The 14,826-nt window shown below is 42.5% G+C and overlaps 1 protein-coding gene across 1 annotated transcript in view; it reads left to right on the forward strand.

Annotated features, from left to right (window-relative positions):
- The window catches only part of LOC308295379 (protein NLRC3-like), a gene marked incomplete at both ends in the record, with an annotated part of 15,895 nt that extends 1,325 nt beyond the window's left edge, over nucleotides 1-14,570 (forward strand). Inside the window, 8 exons of the mRNA XM_080738434.1 lie at nucleotides 950-1,063; nucleotides 2,625-2,723; nucleotides 2,829-2,927; nucleotides 8,279-8,377; nucleotides 10,504-10,602; nucleotides 11,232-11,425; nucleotides 12,724-12,731; nucleotides 12,822-14,570. Coding sequence (XP_080594560.1) covers nucleotides 950-1,063; nucleotides 2,625-2,723; nucleotides 2,829-2,927; nucleotides 8,279-8,377; nucleotides 10,504-10,602; nucleotides 11,232-11,425; nucleotides 12,724-12,731; nucleotides 12,822-14,570 — 2,461 coding nt within the window. The remainder of the gene's footprint in view (nucleotides 1-949; nucleotides 1,064-2,624; nucleotides 2,724-2,828; nucleotides 2,928-8,278; nucleotides 8,378-10,503; nucleotides 10,603-11,231; nucleotides 11,426-12,723; nucleotides 12,732-12,821) is intronic.
- Nucleotides 14,571-14,826: the final 256 nt, after the last annotated feature.

Consider the following 14,826-nt stretch of genomic DNA (forward strand, 5'->3'; position numbering starts at 1 on the left):
GACACATCCCATATGATCATTGTTGCACTTTAAGCTGATTATTTATGTTAATAAACTTATCTTTAGATACACTTTTAAGACAACCGTGTGCCTTCCTCCTCTTTGTCATGGCCTAAGAGCCAGGTCATAGAGTAGTGCTATGATGGTGGAGGTTACCAGGACTGTTGTTATGTACAATCTCCTCTCCACTCTCATTTGGTGTCAGTCACAACCAGTAGTTTAGAGTACAATGTACCTGTCAATGGTTGCTACACAACCAGTAGTTTACAATACAATGTTGCTAAACAGCCAATCTGTGGAGAGACAAAAGTCCTGTATCTTAATCTCCCCTTTTTCTATTTCACTCAGACCCATATGGGGTGCAACAAATATGGTAAAAAGTCAGTTTGTTGCAGAAATCGGCTTTATTTGTATCAATAGTCTCTACATCAGGTACAGGTGATCTCAGATGCCATGTGCCAATGAGAATCACACAGCTTTGTGATTTTCCAGACAGTTTGTCTGTAATTGGCAAATCCAACCAAACCCACATTAGAATCACATCGAGGGGACTCTACAGAGCACACCTCCAAAACAGTGTTCAGTTCTGCCCATAGGGGGCACCGCAAATTTGAAGAGTAGAATCATATGTTGTAGAAAGGCCTACATCTTCCCCAGGACTGATGATTGCAACCATAGCAGATCTAAACAGCCATATAGGCCACCTAGCCTGGTGGAGATATGCACTCTGCAGAGCACCCCTTATAGTTGTGTGTTAAGTACTATTTATTTAACTGTTACTGTTTGCTATTCCTTTCTATTTTTATTGTTTCAATGCAGAGGACCTGAAACACAATCATGTTTGACTTTTATTGTTCTATAATGGGGCATTATGAATAAAGATTATTTAACTATAATAAGTAATGACCTGGCCTGATGATAATGGTAGAAACCTTTTTGATCATTCCAGAAGTGTTTACCACAGAGCAGAGTCTCCAACACCCAGCTGTGTGTCTATGAAGAGTGACTGGTCTAAACATCATCCTCCAGTCTTCAGTAATGAACCTGGACCTCCACACACAAAGTAAGATCACTGATCTTAGGGCCTTTCTGTGTGGAGTTTGCATGTTCTCCCCGTGTCTCCTAGGGTAGATACCCTCACAAAAACATGCAGTAATCCTGGTCTCTATAAAGCCTCCCCCTGGCCAGCCGGGGCGCCTGATGGAGGGGAATGGAACTGGTTGGAATAACGTGTTCCTTCCACGCGCTACGTCCAACCGGGGAAGCTCCCCCGTCAGGTGATAAGAAGCGGCCTGCTCACCTCCTCATGCATTGAAGGAAGCATGAGCTCAGTTCGGGGCCCTCCCCAGGTTGGCAGAGGGAGAGTAGAGCCCAGGATCACAGCTTAGGCAATTGGCACCGGGTGAAAAAATGGGTTACAAAAATCGTGGGATAAAAAAGTAAAAAAAAGATCACTGATATCTGTGAACTTCAACTGGAAAGACACAATGAATGTCTTGTATCTGCTCACAGATGTAGACAGTAGTATCTCACTGTCATGCTCAGCTGTAGTGATCTTTGATTCAGTGATGTCTGTCTTGAACATAAAGTAATTCTAAACTGTAGTAAAACTATTGTTACTTTAAATATTTATAATGACCTGAGTAGAAGTAAAAGTATCAGGTGCAAATTCTACTCAAGTATTGACTTCCTTTATTCAAACTTGATTTATTGTGTAACATAAACTCTATACTTTCTCCTCTACACAATTCTTTTCTTCTTTTTTTTCTTCTGAAAATAGCTGATCTATGAGGCTCCTAGTTCAGGGGTCTTCAACGTTTTCAGGCCGGGGACCCCCAAACTGATGGGGAGATGGAGCAGGGACCCCCTACCACCTTGTAGGGTGGGGGGGGGGGGGGGGGGGGGGGGCTACGACATATTTTTTATTTTAAACATGTGCAAGTTACAGCGAGCAGGGTTGGCCGTACCTTATTAACTGAGAACCAATGTCAATAATATCAACAATCTGTCAATTGCATAGTGATCATGTATTCAAGCTATTCAAAATGGATAGAATCATGATTTATTTTTTAACATAAATGTGAAAAAAGAAAAAAAAAACATTTTTTTAAATCTTTTTTTTTTTTTTTTTTTTTTAAGCAATAATTTCGCGGACCCCCTAGGGGTCGCGGACCCCCTGTTGAAGACCCCTGTCCTAGTTAATTTAAACTTTCAATGTCATGAAAATCTCTATGATTGTTCTCATGGTAGGCCATGTATGTTATTTAACAATCATTCACAGTTCACATTTAATCTCTAATAGTTTTCTATAAACCATGTACAAATGACATAAAATATACAATTTTAATTAATGGTCATCATTAAAACCAAACTGTATAGAAAGATGATGGCTCCTCTTCTGAAATGTTCCCTGTTGAAGTGTTTTATACTTCAGAGTAGAGAGTTCATATAAGACTAGAAGTGTGTGTGTGGATTCAATGTAAAACACATCATTTAGTTGTTATCAAACTATACTGAGCACAGATCATGAAGTTTATAATGTTCTGTCTCGTAATACTTTAGTTTTAAACTATGAACAGTTTATGATGGTTTTAATAATGTTTATGTATGTCTGTTCACCACAGAGCAGGGTCTCCTGTACCCAGCTGTGTCTCCATGAAGAGTGACTGGTCCATGGATAGACCTATTGACTTCAAAGATGGACACCACTCTACTGATCACAGGTCAGAATGTAAAACACATCATTTAATTAAACTCTACTGAGCACAGATCATGAAGTTTATAATGTTCTGATTTTTACATGTATTTAATTTATCTGTTCACCACAGATCAGAGTCTCCAACACCCAGCTGTGTGTCTATGAAGAGTGACTGGTCTAAACATCATCCTCCAGTCTTCAGTAATGAACCTGGACCTCCACACACAAAGTAAGATCACTGATCTCTGTGAACCTCAACTGGAAAGACACAAACAATGTCTTGTATCTCAGATACAAGACATTGTTTGTGTATTTTTGTGTCTGTGAGCAGATCCAGTGACGTGAGTGAGATGAAAAAAAAAAAAAAAACCTGGGTGAAATGTGCCAATCTCAACAGGAAAGGACCCTGCATGCCTTTGTACTGTCGGTCATTTTTTTGAGGAGACCAACCTCACATTAGAATCACATGTCGAGGGGCCTCTACAGAGCACACCTCCAAAACAGTGTTCAGTTCTGCCCATAGGGGGCGTCACAGATGTGAAGAGTAGATCCTTAGGTTGTAGAATGGCCTACATCTTCCCCAGGACTGATGGTTGCAACCAGAGCAGATTTAAACAGCCATATAGGCCACCTAGCCTGGTGGAGATATGCACTCTGCAGAGCACCCTTTATAGTTTTGTGTTTAGTACTATTTATTTAACTGTTACTGTTTGCTGTTTCTTTCTGTTTTTATTGTTTCAATGCCGAGGACCCGAAACACAATCATGTTTGACTCTTATTGTTCTATAATGGGGCATTATGAATAAAGATTCTTTAACTATAATAAGTAATAACCTGACCTGATGATAACTGTAGTAACTGTTTTTATGATTCCAGAAGTGTTGACCACAGAGCAGGGTGTTAAGCATAGTAGCCCTGCAGCACTCTTCTCTTACACCAGAAGCACTCGAAGTGAAATAAAGAATTGACACAGAGACATAGCTTCCCGTTGGAACTCAGTCGACATACGTATTGAGGGCTGGTTTATTGATGCCGCTTAAATACCCACACACAAGTACTTCCGGGGTCATTTCCGGGGTAACGCTTTCACAATAATAGTTCAGTAAGTTGAGATCATATATCATAACACAGGGTCTCCTGTACCCAGCTGTGTCTCCATGAAGAGTGACTGGTCCATGAATAGACCTATTAACTTCAAAGATGGACACCACTCTACTGATCACAGGTCAGAATCATAGACTGAAAAAAAAATATATATACATGGACGAAGCAAAGCCATCGCTTTCTATGCTGCGAAAATGACGTTTTTTTGTCCCTTGTATGGGTGTAGCCATCATTGTTTGAATGGTACCCCAGGAATCATAAGGAATGCTATTGGCTGCCAACAGTCACTTGCAACCTCAGGGATACATGGGAGAATGTGGTCAGAGCCTCACGAAATAAAGCACACGAAGAAGAACACAGCCGGCTGGTATCAGTTTAGTTGGCCACGCCCCCCGCAACTTTATCATCAATTTTAACATACATGGGACCATTTTTGCACAAAACGCATATCCTGACTACTAATTGAAGCCGAGGCCGAATTGCACGAAAGAGCCCTGACAGCACATGGTAGGTTCTACAGACTCCAAATTTCGCACGCAGATAGCTCAGACCTTTGCCTACGTTCTTAGCTATGCCTCGACCCGACCCGATATGCGGTTTTCCGGAACCAACGCGAAAGGTTCGGAATCTCCATATGTGGAGTCCTGACTACTAATTGAAGTCAATGGACGCGAATCCGAATTGGCCCGAATCGCATGAAAGAGCCCTGACAGCACATGGTTGGTGCTACAGACTCCAAATTTCGCACGCAGATAGCTCAGACCTTTTCCTACGTTCTTAGCTAGGCCTCAACCTGACCCGATACACAGTTATTCGGATCCGGCACGAAAGGTTTGGAATCTCCGTATGCGGAGATGACTGACATCGGGCCGTTCCGGAGCAAGCGCTGACTCATTGTGACATCACTTCATAAAAGGCTCTGACATCACATACGCCACATGAGTCAACAAATAATCTCTGTGAGTGTGTATGTATGTATGTATATATGTATGTATGTATGTAATCTGCGTATCTTGAGAAACGTTCGTCCCACCAGCTTCAAATTCAACGCGCGTGTTCCCTGCCGCAGCAGGTAGTGCAGTGCCCGGCCTCGACCCGACCCGATACGCGATTTTTTAGAACCCAGCGCAAAAAGTGTGGATTCTCCGTATGCAGAGCTGTTGTCTGACATCAGGGTCTTCCGGAATCGGCACTGTGTCTGCAGAGATCTTCATATATGGGCATAAAATGGACACAGACAGACAGAAACAGATATATCCATATATGGGCATAAATGGACTCAGGCAAACAGATGGTCAAAATGGATCCTATGACAACAGGTATAATGGGGTTTGCATTACACAGAATTCGGCACACGCGTTCCCCGCCACAGCAGGGAGTGCAGTGCCCGGCCTCGACCTGACCTGATATGCGGTTATCCGGAACCAGCGCGAAAGGTCCGGAATCTCCGTATGCGGAGCTAATGTCTGACATAAGTGTTTTCCAAAACCGGCACTGTGTCTGCAGAGATCCCCATATGGGCATAAATGGACGCAGGCAGACAGATACAGATATCTACATATATGGGCATAAATGGACACAGGCAAACAGATGGTCAAAACAGGTTATGACAACAGGTATAATGGAGTTTGCATTAAAGGGTGGGGCATTCATTCCGTATTTACATCGTTCCCGAGTGGGCCGGTCCTCGACTAGACGCTCGGCCGACTGTCAGCAGATACAGAGATCTCCATATATGGGCATAACTTGGACGCAGTCAGACAGATATCTCCATATATGGGCATACATGGACACAGTCAAACAGATGGTCAACACGGGTCCTATGACAACAGGTATAATGGGGATTGCATTAAAGGGCTTGGCATTCATTCTCTATTTACATCGTTCCCGAGTTGGCCAGGTCGCCGACTAGAAGCTCGGCCGCCCGGGTGCCCACGAGGTGGCAACGTGTCAATCTCTTTGATGTCTACGTGTGCCCAACAACGCGTTTGCTGCGTTGTACAGTAAACTATACTGTACTGTAGCACCTGTACTGTACTACCACAGTGATGAAACAAACTCCATTTCCCAAAATGCACCGCGCTATCACATGACCGGGAAGTGCTGTCTGCCTCGTTCACTGCCCTGTAAAGCTGCTGCACAAAAATGCAGTTTTCTCCTAATCTAGTTTTTAAAGGACAACTTTAGTTTTTTAACATAAGGGTTTATATTTTTGTTTATAATGAGTTATTCTACAAGTCGAGTGCTAAATTGTTTCCATTTACTGCTTTCGGTCGTTTTTTGATTTTACCGATTGTAGGGGCTGGGGCATGCGAGCAAGCTGCTTTTCTGTCTATTAAGACACAATAAATCAGTGATTTATTTAATACTATTTACTGTAGACCCAAACAATCTTCCAACAATGGAACACATGTGCCTTTAAGCCTGACAGAGATGGAAAGTGGGAGGTAACTAGTCACTGCTGACTCGAAGCACAAAATCAGATAGCCAAGCGACCACTGCATTCATTTCTGCGTCGCCGTTCATTCAGACATCAAACTCCTCTTTACCATCATCATGGCATAGGCAATATTTTTCAGAAGATGATAAGGAATTATAATTTACCTGGCTGATGGTCGTCCTTATTGTGAGGCAAAGAACACAGATGAAGATGTTGCCACTGTTGTCAGACAGATATGCAGCAGCCAGCCAGTAGGCTAAAAACTTTGAATAGTTCTGCTAGCAGCTAGTCCAATAAATGAATACATCTCTATTGACTTGCAAATCGCCCTGATTTGCAAAGATGGTTGAGACAGACACCCATCAGTCCTGTCGTTCTGTTTCACACCTTCCAAACAGCTTGAATGCAAAATAACATACAAAAAGAGCACATAACAAAGGAAGATTATGTGACTTTTTCGAAATGAATAATGTAAACTCCAAAGTCTTTAGTCCTCAATGCTTCCATGTCCATTTGCAGAATCACTAGGGCTATTTTCAAAGTACTGTATGTGATAGGTATTTTGTTATGGTTCATATCATCTTTTTATCAATACATATTGATGACCACCTGAAGTTGAAGGCACAGTGACTGTGTCATAAAATGTCATGTACAGTACAACACAAGGTCTCCGTCTGGTAGAAATCAGACCTTATCTACTGCCATGGAGCCTGTTCCGAAAACAATGAGAATTGTTTTGGTATTCTAAGGCTCGGCATGGAACATTTGGTGTCATCTAGACACCAGCAAGGACACCTCTCCCCCCCAGGAACCCTGTGGACTCTTAGTCTTGTGATGTGTGGACAAGAAACATATCCTATTAACTGTTGAAACGTCATCCACTGACTGATGAAATGACCATACTTATACTCATGTCAAAACATAATATGTCAGAGAGAGCAGGAACCATTGATTATTCTGTTGTACCTTTGTCTTGAATACTCTCTCTCCATAGTAAACATTCCATTCTCACTCTGATCACTCTCCTGTCTTATTTCTGTGTGATGGATTATTGTATCTCATATGGGAATAAGAAGGTGTTGTTGTTTACAAATAATATATCAATCAGTATGTAGACATTGTAAAGAGGGTTTGTGGAAACTAATCGTAGCTGTTTCCATTGTGTAGCACAACAACGAACCATTATTGTGTTGGCTCCTAGTGAATTATATCCTTGTGAATAGTACACCATCCTTGCAGTAGAGTAGAGTCGATGTAGGCCATTCTAATGTTTTTAGTACGCTTTTCCAGTAAGCCTACTTTCTCCTAGCTGGGAAGAAACAAAGTAGAGGAAGCTAAGTCTGTTCCGAGGTCTCTCAGTCAGTCAGCCCTTTTGCTCCTTGCTAGAGAGAGGTGGAGCTGCCAGAGTAGCAGGGAGGCACGGTGACACACACATTCCACAGAATCCACACATTCCATTCCAGGCAGGGAAGCGCTCTGTATGTTGCTGACTTGGTGAAACAGTGAACGATAGTAAAGATTTTGCTGGTTTATAATCTATAAACATACAGTATTAGCAGCCTGTTCGCATGCCCCAATGCGTCCGCCAGGCGTCCGGTAAAAACGGTAAAAACGAGCGAAAGCAATAAATGGAAACAATTTAGCACTCGACTTGTAGAATAACTAATTATAAACTAAAATATGAACCCTTATGTTAAAAAACCAAAGTTGTCTTTTAAATCACTTTCATGTTCAAAACGGCGGCCTCTTCTACCGGCCGTCACACAAACGCTGTGGCTTAGGATTGATAAAAAACGGTCCTGACTGAAAGAAAAGATTTTCGCGAAATAAACAGGACATGCTTGGATTACATTTACTCGGATTACTTTTCTCGCCAGTACCTCGAAGGTAGGTAAAATGGCGGGTTGCCATGGGCACCAGCAAATTAAATGTTGAATAATTCTGGGCATCCAATGTGTTAAACTGTACTGAGCACAGATCATGAAGTTTATAATGTTCTGTTTTTTACATGTATTTAATTTATCTGTTCACCACAGAGCAGAGTCTCCAACACCCAGCTGTGTGTCTATGAAGAGTGACTGGTCTAAACATCATCCTCCAGTCTTCAGTAATGAACCTGGACCTCCACACACAAAGTAAGATCACTGATCTCTGTGAACTTCAACTGGAAAGACACAATGAATGTCTTGTATCTGCTCACAGATGTAGACAGTAGTATCTCACTGTCATGCTCAGCTGTAGTGATCTTTGATTCAGTGATGTCTGTCTTGGACATAAAGTAATTCTAAACTGTACTCAAGTAAAAATATTTTTACTTTAAATGTATAATGACCTAAGTAGAAGTAAAATTATCAGGTGCAAATTCTACTCAAGTATTGACTTCCTTTATTCAAACTTGATTTATTGTGTAACATAAACTCTATATTTTCCCCTCTACACAATTGTTTTAGTATTTTTCTTTCTTCTGAAAATAGCCGATCTATGAGCCTCCTACTTAATTTAAACAACATTTCATGACAATCTCTATGATTGTTCTCATGGTAGGCCATGTATGTTATTTAACAATCATTCACAGTTCACACTTAATCTCCATGTACAAATGACATCAAATGTTCATAGTAGAGAGTTCATATAAGAGATGTTTTAATAAGTGTGACACCAACTGTAACAACCCGCACGTCTAGGGGCACAGGAACGTAACATATTTAACACAGACACCAATGATTGTCCAAAGTTCAAAGATTTATTAACAACTTTGCAAAGTATTGGCATCTCTGTTCAAACATGAGCCGTGCTGCAGACACGCTCACAGTAGAGAACAATATCATAGGACATGTTAGACAGTGATCACCGAAGTGATAATAAATACAGTACAATAAGTTAAGTTATCTGCTGTTTGGAAGAATTACTGAAGTTCAGAGACCAAAAGCAAAGTAGTACAAATAGAACAGAAAAACAGGCCAAAATGAACACAAGATGTAAACCTCAACAAAAGCAAAATAGCCGTTTCCGGAGACTAGAACATGAAGCAAAAGAGCCAAGTAGGAAGACAGGACTGGGGAAGAGCGGAGTCCCCTCACGAATTACATGACCGTCCTGCTCAAAGACCAACACTCCAATGGCAGCTTAAAACCATTCTCTCATGGCAGCAGTGGGTCCGTGGGCGTTGCTTCTGACGTCCCGGTAGGCTTGCCGAGCCATCCGGGGCGATGACAAGAGACAACCACAGGGACAAGGACCACGTCGTGCAGTGGTTCTCAAAGTGGATTCCAGGGATTCTGTGGGTTCCATTAGGGGGGTCTAAATTGACCCATACAAGGCTGTACTCTGACGGTGTACAAATGGAACCAAATGAACCCTAACGGGTTAATTTGGTTCCATTTGTACACTGTCAGAGTTAAAGGACCACTTCACCTCTGGGACAACCAGATCTTATTTTATTGTTGTTTGGGACAAGATCAACACAATCCTGAGTTATTTTTTTGTGTTCAATCTGTGTTTTGAGATATTTTAGTATTTCAGCATGAATGATGATGCATTTTGCATCATATGATGCAGCATGATACATCATATGATATCTCAAAACACAGATTGAACACAACAAATAACTCAGGATTGTGTTGATCCTGTCCCAAACAACAATAAAATAAGATCTGCTTGTCCCAGAGGGCCTTTAAGGGGGAGACCATTACATTTGAAAGTTTGAGAACCACTGACGTAGTGGACAGTCAGGGGCAGAGGGCGCCCTCTACTGGTTGGCTGTCCCAACTGTAAAAGAAGAGAGACAAAACAATGTCTTAGCTGTCTGAATACCACAGTATCAATAGGAATAATAATAGTAAAGATAATCACAAGAATAATAAATAAAAATAAGATCTGCTTGTCCCAGAGGTGAAGAGGGCCTTTAAGGGGGAGACCATTACATTTGAAAGTTTGAGAACCACTGACGTAGTGGACAGTCAGGGGCAGAGGGCGCCCTCTACTGGTTGGCTGTCCCAACTGTAAAAGAAGAGAGACAAAACAGTGTCTTAGCTGTCTGAATACCACAGTATCAATAGGAATAATAATAGTAAAGATAATCACAAGAATAATAAATATACCGTAAATAAGGGCAGCAGCCCGTCACAACAACACATGATTATAGTTGTTATCAAACTCTAAAGACCAGATCATGAAGTTTATAATGTTCTGGCTCTTAATACTTAAATATGAACAGGTTATGATGGATTTCATAATGTTTATTTATGTCTGTTCACCACAGATCAGAGTCTCCAACACCCAGCTGTGTGTCTATGAAGAGTGACTGGTCTAAACATCATCCTCCAGTCTTCAGTAATGAACCTGGACCTCCACACACAAGGTAAGATCACCGATCTCTTCGAACTTCAACTGGAAAGATACAAACTATGTCTTGTATCTCAGATACAAGACATTGTTTGAGTCTTTTTGTGTCAGTGAGCAGATACAGTATCAGTTCCAGATCAATATAAATGCTGTGGCATAGACAGACAGTCTATGAGGTTATAGGAGTGTATTAACTTGTCACAATTTACAGAGCAAATAAGAATCATGAATAATTCCTTGATAGAATGAACACTACCAGTAAGACGCCTAAGGGTGAAAAGCGACCTAAAGGGCGAGATATAGATATGGGCTTAATATTGATGGCATCAGGGATCTCCATATATGGACACAAAATGGATTTGGTTCCCCTGACATCACAGTGATGTCAGAGCGTGAGAGTCAATCAACAAAAAAGACAAGTGTTACCCATACAGACAGACAGGCAGACAGACAGACAGATAGACAGACAGACAGACAGACAGACAGACAGACAGATACGGTCAAGATGTGATGGTTCTGATACTGTTGCAATTATTTTATACCAACACCAAGCAGTATAAGAAATATCCTTCTATAAATAAATAATATAAACTTCTATCCAGCAGGAGTATAATAGTCATAATAAATAATTGTTCATGTCCACAGGAAGAGGAAGAGGGTGTGTGTTGTGACAGAGCAGGCGTCCAAGTGTTCAGTGTGTGAGGAGGTTCTGACAGATCCAGTCTCTACCACCTGTGGACACTGGTTCTGCAGACAGTGCATCACCTCATACTGGGAGCAGTCTGCTCCAACAGGAGACCATGACTGTCCCCAGTGTGGAAAGATCTTCAGGACCAGACGTAGACTGAAGACACCCAGTCACACCAGCAGTGGACACAGTAAGACTGGACACAATGTACTGTAATATTTAGATAGTAGAAGACATTGTCAAACAGAGAACATGTACCTGTCAGACCAGCAGTGGACAAAGTAAGACTGGACACAATTTACACTAATTAATATTTCATGTTAATTACTTTAACCTATTAAGACCTGAGGCCAATTCCACAAATGTCTTTATACAGTTTTTGGAAGTTTTTAGAATCTGTGGTGCTTAAACCTTTTCATGTCAAGGACAGAACTACAGGCTCATAGCACGGCAAAAGATAATATTTTTTTTTAGCTGAAACCTCAAATGACACAGATACTTTCCTGGTTTTAATGGGTTAATATTTAGATGGTAGAAGACATTGTCAAATAGTGTAGCTATAGACAAAAATTTCATTTATTTTTCGTATTTTATTTTCCTCTAACAGAGGACATGTAACTCTAATGTATGTACACAGCAGAGCATATGAGCGGAGCGGGGAGCGGAGCGGGCCGTTTTTGACGTGAGTGTGAGCGAGCGACTTTTCAAATGGGTCTGAGCAGCTTTGGAGCGAGGATTTTCCTCCGCTCCTTGGAGCGCCGACCTCCTCCACTCCTAGCCGACCCTGTTGGGGCCGCGCGCTGCATGTTTCCAACAAAACAGTGCTGAGTGCAGTCCGTGGCAGTGCAGCCATGTCGCAGGAACGAGAAAGCACCTCGGAGAGGAGAGCAAACCTTTATCAAGATTTCACTCAAGTCAAATGTATATATATCATCCACACAAGTAGGCTATGTTTATAATAAATAGCCTACCTTGTGTCAGTTAAGTTATATAGGCCTATCACCAGCCAGTCAAAGGATACGATTTGAAATGCAAGTGAGACTGATGAAAAACACACGCCACAAGTCGCCTCCTTCTCGAATGTGGTGATTAATCAATAACCAACTGGATTTAATATTGCCTGTCTTATTATAAAATACAATGCCTTAGATGGTGTCTTTTGTAACATTGAAGGCAGCTCTCCATCAAAGGCTCACGTTACAGCAGGCATTTGTGTTGGGAACACAGCAAAGGAGAAAGTGTTTCGGACATGGTAGCAAAATACAATTTTTTTTATTTTGGCTGCTGACGACCCTGAGCGGAGCGTGGAGCGACAAATGCGCAAATCAAGGTGAGCGACGGAGCGGCACGGCGCCACTCCGCTCACATGCTCTGGTACACAGCTGTAAGAATGTAAAGTTATAAATGAAGCTGAATGTTTAAAATGTCTTCATTGTCTTCTCATAGCAGGTGTCAGTGTGCAGGAGGATTTAATGGTTTATAAGATCACTTTGAACAGTCTGGATGTTGTGACAGACATCACTGAAGTGCCCTCCCTCAGCAGCATCTTCACAGCGCTCTACATCACAGTGGGAGAGAGTGAAGGGGTTAATAACCAACATGAGGTCTGGCAGCTTGAGACACTCTCCAAGAAGAACACCCTCCATGACCAACCAATCAACTGCCGTGACATCTTTAAGCCCCTCCTCCTTGGCAGAGAGACACCAATCAGAAGAGTTCTGACCAAGGGAGTCGCTGGCATTGGAAAAACCTTCTCTGTGCGTAAGGTCGCTCTGGACTGGGCAAAGGGTTTGGAAAATCAAGATGTCATTCTCCTGGTTCCCTTCTCATTCCGGGAGCTGAACTTGGTCAGAGATGAGCAGCACAGTCTTCTCTCACTGATCCATGTTTTCCATCCAACGTTGAAGAAGGTCACAGCAGAGCAGCTCGCTGTCTGGAAGGTTGGCTTCATCTTTGATGGTTTGGATGAAAGCAGGTTGTCCTTCAACTTCAACAATGACATCATCTCTGATGTCACAGTGACATCATCAGTGGACGGGCTGTTGACAAACCTCATAGAGGGGAATCTGCTCCCATTGGCTCTCATCTGGATAACCACCAGACCTGCAGCAGCCAATCAGATCCCTCCTGCATATGTTGACCTGGTGACAGAAGTACGAGGGTTCACAGACCCCCAGAAAGAGGAATACTTCAGGAAGAGATTCAGTGATGAGGAGCTGGCCAGCAGAATCATCTCACACATGAAGACGTCAAAGAGCCTCCACATCATGTGTCACATCCCAGTCTTCTGTTGGATCAGCGCTACCGTTCTGGAGGACATGGTGAAGACAGACAAGACAGGACGGCTGCCCACGACCCTGACTGCCATGTGCTGCCACTTCCTGTTGGTCCAGACAAAGAGGAAGGAGCTGAAGTATGATGAGCCTCATCAGGGGGAAAAAAGAAACAAGAAAAGAAACAAAAGAGAGCGAATCAGAGAAAGGAGAAAAAAGGCGAATAAACTGTCATTCATGGAGACTGACAGGGAAGTTCTTCTGAAGCTGGGCAGGCTGGCGTTTGAACATCTGGAGAAAGGCAGCATCATATTCTACCAAGAAGACCTGGAAGAGTGTGGTCTGGATGTGAAAGACGCCTCGCTGTACTCAGGAGTGTGCACAGAGATCTTCAAAAGAGAGGGCGTGCTCTTCCAGAGAGCCGTCTACTGCTTTGTTCATCTGATCATCCAGGAGTTTCTGGCTGCAGTCTACCTGTTCCACTGTTTCACACAGAAGAACACAGAGGTACTGAAGACATTCCCGGGAGACAGAGGTGTCATTTCTTTGGAGGACTTCCTGGATGCAGCCAACCGTAAAGCCATACAGAGTAAGAATGGTCACCTGGACCTGTTTCTCCGCTTCCTTCATGGTCTCTCACTGCCGTCCAACCAGAGACTGTTAAAAGGCCTACTGGGTCAGACAGCAAAGAGTCGAGAGAGCATCCAGAGAGCCATCAACAACCTGAAGGAGATGAATGATCGCCTTGCCTCTCCTGACAGATGTATCAACATCTTCCACTGTTTGATGGAGATGAACGACCACTCAGTGCATCAGAAGATCCAACAGTACCTGAAGTCAGGGGACAGATTCAAGACATACTTGTCTCCATCCCAGTGTTCAGCTCTGGCCGCCATGCTGCAGATGTCAGAGGATGTTCTGGAGGAGTTTGACCTTTTCAAATACAACACAACAGAGGAGGGGCGACAGAGACTGATGCCAGCTGTGAGGAACAGCAGAAAGGCTCGGTTAGTAGTCATGTGAATAGAAAACTTAGTAGAACAGAATCAATGTACCTTCACACCACTACACTATAACTAGACATGATGGTTCATTTTGGTCACATATTGACCCAGACACATCACAAAGTACACAAACATCATATAAAACATCTATCAATTCACAGAACCATAACAAGAGGCAATAATAGTTATCAGTAACACACCACACACACACACACACACACACACACACACACACACACACACACACACACACACACACACACACACACACACAC

This window comes from Nannobrachium achirus (assembly GCF_963921795.1).
Source record: "Nannobrachium achirus genome assembly, chromosome: 12".
NCBI classification, from domain to species: Eukaryota; Metazoa; Chordata; class Actinopteri; order Myctophiformes; family Myctophidae; genus Nannobrachium; species Nannobrachium achirus.